Below are 12,189 nucleotides of genomic sequence, written 5' to 3' on the forward strand. Positions count from 1 at the left end.
CACCTGTGAGAACACTGAGTCTAAGATCCAATACAAAGTTTACACTGAGATTAAACAGAGTTAAACATATCTAAACCATGGAATATATTGCACCTTACCACTCCTTACATGTAGTGAAATAATTAGTTTAATTTCAAGCTAAGTACATGTAGCCCCTATATGAGTTGCTACAGAGTCAGATATATTTCTGCTTGTAAATAGTTAATGACCACTGTGCAGCCTGTGATACAGAGAGACTTACGGGATTTGTAGTGCAGCTACCGTAGAAGATCATTGAGTTGTGAGGGACTGTAAACACTACGATTCCCAGAGGATAAACCTGGGCTGGAGTCCAGTGTTTCCTCAGTCCGGGGGAGAGTCAGCTAATTGGACGGATCCGTGTATCGGAGAGCATGAGACTCTGTGTGGAGCTGTGCAAGGCAGTGTGCTCACCATAGTACAGACCCAGAGAAAGAACCTCACCCGATCTGCTGCATTAGCACCATTCAGACAATCGTTATCACGTCCTGGATGAACAGTTACATCCGGCATGTGGGCGAGAGACCCGCTGAGGCTTAGTAATCCGTGCTGATCATGAGAGATCTTTAGAGTGACCTTCAGCATCTCCTGTAACCAGAGATCATCTCCAAAGTGCAACCGCTCCTACCGGAACCAAAGTATGTTGGCTCGAGAGGAAGGGAATACCTGACTGCCGCTGATGAATGCTGCAATCATGAGATTGACCCAGGAATCGGTGAGGAGCCTCTGGCCATTTGTTTTCATTTCTACAAATCACGTCAGCAACATAGTATGAGCCCCAACGATGGCTAGCCTAGACTATTGCTACTGGCCAGTAGTATAGAGGGATGGGGGATATTTTGGACTGAGACATTAGCAGCCCTGTCTCTAAAGTCAGAGATAACAATTTAGACAGCTTAGTACTGTATATTTTAGTTTATAGATAGCTGTGGTTACAGAGTGTCTGAATACCAAGTGTATATTGCTGAATGCTGTTCCTTCTTGTTTTTTGTGCTTCACTTATTTGATGGTCAATTAGGAGATGCTACTTCCTTAGTAAAGCTCTTACAAAACTTCACAAGGTGTGTTGGTGTACTGTGGATCCTGTTTGGCTGTCAAATTCTAGCTTGGGGAAAGAAATACCCAGGTTATTCCAGTGGCTCCTCTGGGGGAGACTGTTACATACATTTTCTGCAAGTACAGAAGAATACCTGCTAATCTTGCCAGAATAAAGATGAGGAGAAGAGGATGTGTTTGTAGTCAAAATCAGGAATGCAGCAGAGGCTGTCAAAGCTCTTCCTCTATAGATATAATATAGTGAGTGAGCGTGTTACAGTACCTCCAGGGTCTGCCTCTGAGAGCCTTTTACCTCCTGTCCGTGTGCTGTGTGTGCTTTTGGCTATGGCCATTGGCGTGCACATGTTGGCACACATGTGTTAGCATGGCCAAGGAGGATATCCAAATGCCTTCCCTTAGCCCTGGTTCACACCTAGGCGTATTGCATATGCGCGGTTATCGCACGTTTTTTTTACCGTGATTTGTGGTAAAAAAAACGTGCGACAAACGCGCGTTTCCGAGGGCTACTTGGCTGTATCCCAATGGAAACGCGCAACAAAAACGGCCCAAAGTAGTACATGTACCTTTTCAGGCGTAGGCCGTTTTGTAGCGCGTTAGGGACGGGCTGAAATACGCCAAGGTGTGAACCAGACCCATTGAATACAATGGGATTTAGATGTTTGAGCGTTTTGTAGAGCGTTCGTCGAGCGTAGAACGCGCTACAAAACGCTCAGGTGTGAACGAGGGCTTATGGTAGCCGGTGCTGTGGCTTCTTTCCAGCTACTTGGTGTGTGATATTATTTGTTCTGCCTTGCTCATTGCTGGATTGCCTGACTCTGCTTGCGTCTCTTGCCCCCTTTGCCAACTCTGCTCATTCCCATTATCCACTTGCCTGCCATCTGCCTCGACCTTCATCTGGACACTGACTATCCTTTTGCCTGCCCTGCCTCGACCTCTGCTTGGTTTCTGACCTTTCATTTTATCATTATCCTGTCTCCACAGAATAGCCACATTGTTCCTATGACCCCTTGGGTGATTCTAAGGGCCACAACCTGATGTCATCTTGCAGCAAAGTAGCCTGAGAGCCACTAGGGTCAATGGCCCATCACACCTTGTGGGGTGCTCTGGTGAAGAACAAGTTGCCACTTCATCTCTGCACCTTGCGTGAGCCTGCATCTCTTGGCAGGGGTGTCAATCCTAAGAGATCATTGTCACTCTATGACATTAAGTGTGTTACTGGCAGGTTCAACAGACAATAATAAAGGAAAAGAAAGCCCAACAAAGGAAACTAATGCAGTCACCACATTTAAATTGGTAAGTTGCATGAGTTTTCATCTCCTCCACCTACAAGTGTTTGGGCCTGGTGACTGACCATTCAGGCAGGATCACTGCATTCTAGGGGAAAGGGCAGATGGTCATGTTCTACCATATACCTACATTTAACTACCGGATATATGAGGGCTCCAACAGACATACAGAACAGTGGAGGAAGCTGAGATGGTAAGTACTAGTGGGGAGGAAGAGAGTGACAGATTCTGTTTAGGACCTACTTGACCATGATATAGATGTACTGTTAATGAATCTTAAGGGGTTGAAACTGATAAGGATGTTCTATATGGCAACATTGTTCACAAAATGTAGACTTTATGTACATTTGAAAAATATAATAACATGCAATAATACCTGAGCACTTAAAGTCTCCAGAGGACTTTCAACTCTGGGGAAAGCCATTAGAGGCATTCCCCTTGTGTCCTCAGACTTCGGTTTAGAGATTGTTCCATGAGTTCCTTTAAAGTTATGGACAACACAAATGCCCTGCAAGATGAAAATGTAAATTTAGAAAAACCACACCAATACACAATGTACAATAATTGTTATAAACATATTTTACGCAGTGTATATCATAGCTTCCTGGACATTCTATGTCTGCCTGTTGCCACTGTCACATTGGTCAATCCATTCTCAATAAATCATGTGCAGTAGTGCCAATGAAAAGACACATTTTTACTCATACACATACTGTATGTGGTTTATTACCTTACACATCAGCTTTTAAAGTGTAAACTGCAACTGAACCTCTAGAGATCATCCTTGTGTTTTTACAGAAAGTTACATGATGCAATTACCAAGGTCATTAATCTCCCAGTGGAGGTAAAACTGTTCATTCATATGTTATCTCAAATAATTTCCCAAAGTACAGTAATTCATTCCATAATAGTATACAAATAGTGTGCATCATAGTTTATCAAAACAATTATGGGGTCTATTCACTAATCTGCCGAAGGATCTAGCCGTAGCTTTGGCTGATCCTTCAGCTAGCTTCGGCCCCAGATTATAGCCCGTACAGCACCTGTAGTCGGCCGAGCGGCTCAGTTGAGCCGAAGGCATATGCTTCGGCTCGACTGAGCCGAGGTGAAAGCCGGAGCTCGACAGCCTGCTACTGACTGCTGGGCAGAGCCAGCCGTCATCTTATGGCTGGCTCCGGCCATTTGCACAGGCAGATCAGCGGGTAACCAGGGACACTGATCTCCAGACAGCCCAACTCTGCTGGGCGCTCTGGGAGTCTCCTGCTATTAGATAGCGGCTCCCGGCCGCCCGGGAGAGAAGTGCTTTCTCCCAGAAAGGTTTACTCTGCTCGATCGAGCAGAGTAAACCTTTCCCTGCTCTGTTTTTTTTCTGACATCGGAGCCTTTGGCTGCCGTCAGAATTATAATAATTTGTTAAAAAATCACCATAGGAATGCATAGCTAGATTCCTATTGGCTATTTCAATTTGCAATAGCCAATAGCAAACTAGCTATTGCACCACCCAGTTCCGCCCAATCGTTCTCTATTTTATTTTTTACTTTTTTAACAGTTTTTCGATTCTGCTCGGCGGCATTCGGCTATTCACTCACTGCTGTTTGGCATCTATGAGAATAGGCCGAACAGCAGTGAGTAGCCTGATGGAGGTTCGGCTTAGCCGATCCAGATGTCAGATCGGCTGAGTCGAACTCCTTCTGCACTTCGGGTCCGCCGATATACCAGCCTGAAGTGAATAGCCGAACAGCGTTCGGCTCACTTTGATTTGGGTCGGTTATTCACTCGGCTGTCTACGGCAGCTTAGTGAATAGACCCCTATGTATTCAGGAGATGGTAGACATCAGTGAAAGGGGAGTTATCAAGGCTGGCAAAATACAATCTGGGTGCCTGTCCAGTACAAATAACATCTGAGACTTTTTTACTGTGTCAATGGGCTTAAATTTTATTTTGGGATTTATGACCCCACCACTATTATATAACTTTAAAATATAACTACTGTATAATGGTTAAAATTATGTTTTAAATTATATATTGAATATATATATATACACACACACCCTGACTATTGGCCTGGTGATCCTAGTCTTTAGACATTATGTAGGAACATGTGTGACCATCCAGAGTTAGTAAGGGCACCCACACAATTATGATAGTGAGCTTCCTTAATGGCAGTGATCTGTAGCAAATAATCTGATGTGTAAAGTAGTTTGCATGTTTAGATTTGCTTGACCACTAAATCTGGTGGAAGGGAAAGGAAAAGAAAAGGAAAAGGAAAGAGTGATTGACAATGGTCAGGAGTAGGATCTGTAATTCTTTTTTCTGCATTTTTACTTGTCAGTACGGCTTCTATAATACCTTTAGTTTATTGATGTATATACTACTTTATATTAAATCAACATATTTGTCAGTATATTACAGAGTACATAAAACTATTCGTGTCAGCCCCTATCCCAGTGGAGATTACAGCCTTCTACTGCTGTTATTCAAATACATACTGTATTTTTCAATATGATTAATACCGATTTTGGCATATGAAAGGAAACCAACAAAAGCCTTGCAGGTAGTGTTCCTGGTGAGAACTGATTTCCTGGTGAGAACTGATTTCCTGGCTCCAGAGTAGACAAAGCGAATAACTACCCACTTAGTCACTGTGCGAAAATTCAGCAAAATACTGGCTATAATTGTTATTTTAATTACATTTACCAAAAACAAAGCCACGGCTGTCCCCAAAATGAAGCCTCCAATAACATCAACGCAGTGGTTCCTGTATTCTGATACACGGTTCAGTCCAGTAAGGAAGGCAGAACACAGAGTTCCAAGGCAAAGAACAGGTTTTGCTAGTCTGCTGCTTTTTGTCTTAATTGTGCTCGTGATATACATCTGAAACACAAACAAATTGACTGTCACTTCAATATATATGAAGACGTGTAAAGGAAACCTGTAAAAAGAGAAATGTGAGGGCTGCCATAGCTGATCTCCTGAAATAAGTTAGCAGTCTGAAATTGTTTCACTAGAGGGCAGCATTTGTTCACAAAAAAAAACCCACCTTCGCTAATCATACAGCATTTTACATTATCGAATGGCTTCCATTAGTAATGTCCAAATACATCCTCATGAATTCATACTTGTTACTTTTTTATAGTGAATTCACATAGTATACATTCAACTGGCTATGCAAGTAGTTTGAGCTGCTGCAGGTCCAATTATTTGTGTCCGGAAGAAGATCTATAGAGAGTAAAGTTTGCGGACTGTCACGTATAGGTCTAATATAGATTAGCAGGACCAGACTTGGCTCTGTGTCCCGAGCAGGGAGGCTTTTGCCCCAATTAAGAGATATTAAAACTGAGTGAAATAGGCAGAAAGCAAACATCGTTGAAAAAAATGACCCTCTGGTTTCAATACTTAAGGAACTAACCAAGCAGGCAGATCAGGACTTATTATTTCAGGGGGACTTCACTTACTGTATGTTTATTCCAGATCAGTAAAGTACTGAAGCCATTGAATCAGCATCACAGCCAGAAAACAAGCATTTAAAAAAAAAAAAAGCTAGGTTTGATTTAACCTCTTCCCACTGGTTAATGCATATATGCAGCAGCATCGTGGGCTGCTATATAAGCATCCATGGAGCTCTGCTGTTGTGCGCTCACTGGGCATTTCCAACACATTGACTGAGCTGTCACAGACAGCTCCTGTTCACTGTACACCATTGGAAGCAGGCGGAACAGGCTTCTGATCATGTGACTGTTGTGACAGCCAATCGCATAGTCACATGATCAAACTAAAACTGCAACTGAAACCAAAACTTTTTTTAGATTGGGTGGAAGGGATTCGAACTCCTCTAATTTGTTTACTGCTATCCAGTGCCACATTAAAGAGACATCAATTGGGACCCAGACAGCAATAAACAGGGATTCTAATCCTCTCTATCCAAAATGAAAAAAATAGTTTTAAAGAATTATGGAAGTATGCAAGGACTCTTGAAGTGGTGTTTAAAACTGTATTTATACGAGCCAATACAGGAAAAAGACCTGCCATGTGCAAAAAATTGCTTTTAAAATGATGGTTAAACACAGTGAAATATAATTAGTGGATAAGGACAATTATCAACACTGTGTCCCTTTCCATTTAAAAATGATGTTTATGTTATAGGTGGAACCTGGTGGTGTAAGTCAGCTCCTGGCTTCTATGTGTTGGATACTGTTTTTGACATCATTCATAACTCTGTTGCTGTCCACCTGGGAGTTTAGGCATTCTTGCTTACTTTTATGTGTTCCTTCTCCTTCCTGGTCTCCTTAGGCATTGGTGACATAGCCAGTGCCTTTCATCTGCCACCTGGGAATGCTACGTCACCAATGCCTTCCAGAGAGATTTTGGAGGTAAACTTTGAAATCTCACAAGATTTTGCAAGATCTCAATAGAAAGGTTCAGAGTAGGGATGTTCAGATACCAAGTACCATACTCGGTACAAGTACATGTACAGATACTTTTCGAGCTCCAAGACTAGACTAGAGAAAAATTCAAAAGTTAGGAGGCAGCTCTCATTTTTAAGGAGCACACGGAGCTCCTGGGATTTGTACATCTCTGTTTTAATGTATGCTTTTTTAAAATAAACATATATACAGTATAAGGGAAGCACCAATACCTTTTTTCAAGTACAAGTACTGATACTTGCCCAAGTCCTCACAGATACAAGTACTGATACATTTTTGTTTATTGTCATGTGACAGTTTTTCTAAAACAATATTGACTAATGATTTCAGGACAGTGGTGGAGCATCAGAGCTAGGTACCAGTCCATTTTGCACACAGAACACCACAACAAGGCCTGTCTGTGAAAGCCTTCAATCTGCTTCATAAAGCACTCACAACTGACTAGCCTAGAGAACAAAGAAGAAGAAGCCAGACATCAAATATTTATATACACTGAGTGGCCAGATTATTATGACCACCTGACGTTTGTAGGCAAAACACTGCAATACTTAATGTAGATGAGCTTGTTTTCATAAATATGCTGAATTAGCATTGACAGTTTAGTTTTTTGGGTTGGTTTTTTTTTGTGGGAGGGATGATTGATTGGATGCTTTGGCAATCCAGAAGTATTATCACTGTTCCAAAGGTCACCTCAGTTAAAGATAACTCCATCTTTCTTACCATGTTTCATGTTACACCTATATTTAGGGCATCATATTTCATGTTGTAATTTCATGGTGTCTGCAGCTCCACACCCCCTAAGTGCCCTCCTCCTCTTACCAGAATTCTGGTCAAAATAAATGCATTTTTTTTTCTTTATTAATGTGTGTGCATCTATTAATTTTTGCAATAGGTGGACTTTGACTTTAATCATCATTTGAGTATGTTTTCCATGATCCCATGAAGTCAGACTGAGCAGGGCTTTGAGGCCACAGCCTCTGACTTTCTCTGGGCTGTAAGCAGCATCCCTGTTTCTAAGAAATTTTATTAGGGATAGATCAGCAGTGTACAAATTCTTTGTGATTGCTTGCTTTGGGGCAAACTTAATTAAAATAAGGAGACTCTGAAGTGTGCATAATTCCTTTAAAGCATAGTTTTAAATGCTGTGTTTATTTAAATGCTGCATTTTAATTACTGATAGGAGAGTACCTTTAAAGTCTCTTTTAACTTACTGTGGTATATAGCGCAGAGTAGATACTTAAAGCAGCATGTTTAGAAGGAAATGACCTCCTTGCTTTCTCAATCACTTCCAGTTCACCGGCACAGATGTTTGCATTGCTCATAAACTGATGGTGAGCAAGACAGTCTGTTCCAGTATAGTTCGGTTTACACACAGTCAGAAAATATGGAGTGAGGTTGCCCGTTACAACTTGACCAGCATTTACAAAAATGTCCGTTGCAAATAAGCCGAATGCAAAAACCCCTGAAATGTTGAAGAAACAGAAACAATAAGATAAAATTAGTGATATAGTATTGCTGATGATTTCTAACAAACAAGAAACCATTTAAAATAAAGTCAAAACATTGATTCAGGGCATCACAGTCCTTATTTTTTTTAATGAGTAACATGCATGATTTAATGCAAAGAGCAAAACACAATTATTGACTGTTTTCAATTACTTGTAGCATTACTCAAACTATATGACAACTGCATTATTTAATTTAAAAAAGCTTTAGACATTTATTGCAGTGGCTAATTTATATGGTACCAACATATCTCAGTGTTTTGCAGAGAACACACATCTGTGAGATATTCACATCTGTCCCCTGCCCCCCTGAAGCTTCTTAGAATTCAATCTAATAAGAATTTCTTATATCTGCCCAATGGCAAAAACAGTGCATGAAGGTAACTTGGGAGGAATATACAGACTCTATGCAGATAGTGGGTTGATTTGGTAAAGTAAATTTTCACTTTGCAGAAATCCTATATATCCTCTATGATTGGGTCTGTCTGCTGCTCTTTGTTACAGGACCTGCCTTCCCTTTCCCTCAAATTTGGGGAAAGGACAGGCAGGTTCCTGTAAGCCTCGCAGCATTCTGCCTTGGATCTTTTTCAAAAGAACTATATGAAAGAACATATGCCAGGAGTTCCTTGATGTTGATGTGCTTGCTTCTCAATGCTGGCCTCTGGTTGCTGCAGACTTTAGCTGTACACGCTGCTTAGTTGATTGGTTGCAGGTACATCTGTAGGGATGTGTTCTTTCATACAAAACAGGAGAACAGAACAAGTGATGACATAGAAAGCTAATAGTTGTGAGAGGGGTGCCAACTACAGTCCAGATCAGGGGAGAAGTGATTAATGAATAATTAAGATTGTTCAGATAGGAAATAAAGGTGGGCTGTTGCATGTGTGAGGAGTTAAACTGTGGAAGTGCAAGTTTACAGGGAAGTGAGTAATCAGTTTCAGCACACGAGGGGACTTACAAATGTGGGGGAAAAAGGGTAAGGCTGAAGTTCAGCTTTAAAGGAGAAATATGGGGAGAGTGAAATCCGCTCATCCCCATAATTAGAGTTCAGTTTAAGACCTTCTCTCTGCAGAGAGTTGTGGCTGTCAGTCACTGCTCCCCGCAGGGATTCCCCCTCCCCTCTCCATTCCTCCAGCGCTGACTGGAGGAACAGCTGGGGAAGGGGTGGGTCAGTTGTCAATCAGACAGCAGGGTAGATCACAACAATATTGTTGGGATCTGTCCCAGCTGCAGCGCAGCTCTGCGCTGTCAGCAAATAACAGGCAATAGAGTTTTGGGTCACAGGAGGACATTGGTATATGTCCTCCTGTAACCCTAAAGAGAACTATGCAAAAAAAGTTTGGGCCATAGCTTTTTTTTAATAGATGTGATCTGCTTGGTTGCTTTGGGTCATAGTACAGTTACAGGAGATTAGTCTTTGCCTTTTTGGATATGCCTGAAGACTAGTTATCTGTTGCATCCAATTATAATTCTAAAAATAAACCTGAGTATAAATTAAATCTACATTTAAAAGGGAACTATGAACCAGCCTTTTTTTGCCATAGTTCTCTTTCGGGTCACAGGAGGAAATATATCAATGTCCTCCTGTGACTCGAAACTCAGCATATAGTGGGCTATTGCCTGCTATATGCTGACAGCGCAGAGCTGTGCTGCAGCCAGGACAGATATCAACAATATTGTCGGGATCCACCCTGCTGCTTGATTGATAGCTGACTCTTCCTCTCTAGAGACAAAGCCAGCTGTGCCTGCCCCCTCCTCCATTTGCTCCTCCAGTCAGTGCTGCAGGAACAGAGAGGGGAGGGGAGAACTGACAGACACCGCTCTCTGTAGGGAGAAGATCGGGAACTGAGAGATCAGTAGTTTGTGATTGCTCAATTCTCAATGAATAGAGCCAAAATGTGACAGCTTCAGTGTCACACCTCAGCTATAGTTATGGGGATGAGTGTATTTCACCACCCATAATTCTCATTTAATGATATGCCTTGATTAAAATAAGAACTGACTGTTTTTGCAACTTACTGTCACACTTTTTACACTATAATATTGAACAAACCCATCTGACACTGCTACCTATTTGTTAACTGGATAGAAAATATGTTATGCTCATCTAGCTTTCTGTCTTAGTACATCACCAAACAGGACGTGGATAAGATAATCAAAGAGTTTGAATGCAATAACACCAGATCTGTTACAATATGCAATATTTACAATATATATGTTCTATATCATGGATATCATGTTTTTTTTAGCTTATTACTACAACGAGTCAAATAAATTATTATCATCACTTCAGTGCAGTACAATATGCAGATTGTTAATGAAATGCAGAGTGTTATATTAATTAAATACCAAAAGTCAACATTGCTAGTAGCACAAGTATTTGATTAGTCTGCTGCAATAAGCTTGGCTTGTTGGTAAAGCACAGTGTCTAATGCCCAAAGGGAATCCCACAAATTCAGCTCTGTGGCAGTGTGCCAGTTATCAATATAGTCACAGACAAGTCAAGTTCAAGGATATCTGAAAGTTATTGAATTAACCCATTAAGATGTAGACTGGATAGTATATTAGAAACAGAGTATGCTTACAGAAAGATAAGATGTATAGAAATAAAGATAACCCTCTTAATTTATATGATGAATCCAGCATGTTATCAAACTCTGTATTCACAGTGCAGTAAGGTGAAAACTGAACAGCAAGAGGGCTTTTGTATAAATCATGTGCTCGGCTCTGTAGAATAAGCTAAAATTTTAAAACTGATGAAACATGGAGTGGCCTCTGCTTGAAGCAGGGTTATAACAGCACTGATATTCTAAAACGAACAGCTGTTATACTCCATTTCAAAGCAAGCTAGTCATTTGTAGTGGGTGTACAACCATATCAACATGACTAAAAGGAATGACTTATTACAAGACTTTTACTCTGTCAAGCAATGTTGTTATCAACCTCCACACAGCTGTCAGCTACTGTGTGAAAGTTCAAACTAAAGTCTTATTATAAGAAAAAGTGTATTCTATTGGTGACAACAGTCCAGTGGATGGAATGTAAAATTAATAAGCATCCTTGACATTACAAGCAGTTTACTTAATTAGCTAAATTAAAATAATGTACCCTTTGCAAGCCTGAGAGAAAGTTCTGAGACAATTCTAAAAGTAATAAATATGTACAAGAATTTAAGCATGTGTCCTGCCAAAATTGATAGTAGGTTGGAAGTGACATTGGCAAGGGAATGTAATACTGGCAGCAACTTTGCCCAGAATAAATAGGCTACAATCTGTGTCAAGAGCTTTCAGTTATTTTTCAAGTCACTTGGCCTCTGGACATGCTTTTGGCTAAAAAAAGTTACTTTGAAGATAGTATTAAAGTGCTTCTTTGAAGATTGTATCCAAGAGTCTCCTAGTCCTGAAAACCATTAGATATCTTAGCACATGGTAGTTGTTAAAAACGCCCTGCAACCATATTGCAATTCCAAAATTGGCAGCAGCATCACATTTGGTGTTTCCATGTTGTGAGCACAGGTTTGTTTTAATGGGTGCATCTCTAGAGTGGTACTTCCAATTGATTATGAGTCCTGATTATGGCTCCAGCTCCTGGGTGTTGCCATGTTGTCAGGTGAAGGCAAAGACACCAACCCTGCTGGAACAGGGTGAAGAAACCATCTGCTATCCGAAGGACTGATGTATTTTTAAACAATTTCTCTTTTAAATTTAACTTTAAGCCCTTAACAACAATAAACACTTACTCACCTATAAATCGTATGATTCTTCTGATTAATGGATTCAAGTAACAGCACTCTCCAGTTAGAATCATTTTTTCTTGAACGATCAGGTTTTCTCTTGTAGACTTAATGAAATAGGTTGCTATCTCACCAATAAAAATCTAGGAAGGTTAAAAAATAAATAA

The 12,189-nt window shown here is 40.7% G+C and overlaps 1 protein-coding gene across 4 annotated transcripts in view; it reads right to left on the reverse strand.

The window, feature by feature from the left end:
• PLPPR1 (phospholipid phosphatase related 1) overlaps positions 1-12,189 on the reverse strand; it is a 105,267-nt gene that overhangs the window by 5,495 nt on the left and 87,583 nt on the right. For all 4 annotated transcript variants that reach the window (XM_018555004.1, XM_018555006.1, XM_018555005.1 and 1 more), the window contains 4 exons: positions 12,033-12,165; positions 7,996-8,246; positions 5,058-5,234; positions 2,737-2,868 (listed from right to left, as the gene is read on the reverse strand). In XM_018555004.1, the coding sequence (XP_018410506.1) occupies positions 2,737-2,868; positions 5,058-5,234; positions 7,996-8,246; positions 12,033-12,165 (693 nt within the window). The remainder of the gene's footprint in view (positions 1-2,736; positions 2,869-5,057; positions 5,235-7,995; positions 8,247-12,032; positions 12,166-12,189) is intronic.

Source organism: Nanorana parkeri, unplaced genomic scaffold (assembly GCF_000935625.1).
Source record: "Nanorana parkeri isolate BGI_ZX_2015 unplaced genomic scaffold, ASM93562v1 scaffold181, whole genome shotgun sequence".
Lineage (NCBI taxonomy): Eukaryota > Metazoa > Chordata > Amphibia > Anura > Dicroglossidae > Nanorana > Nanorana parkeri.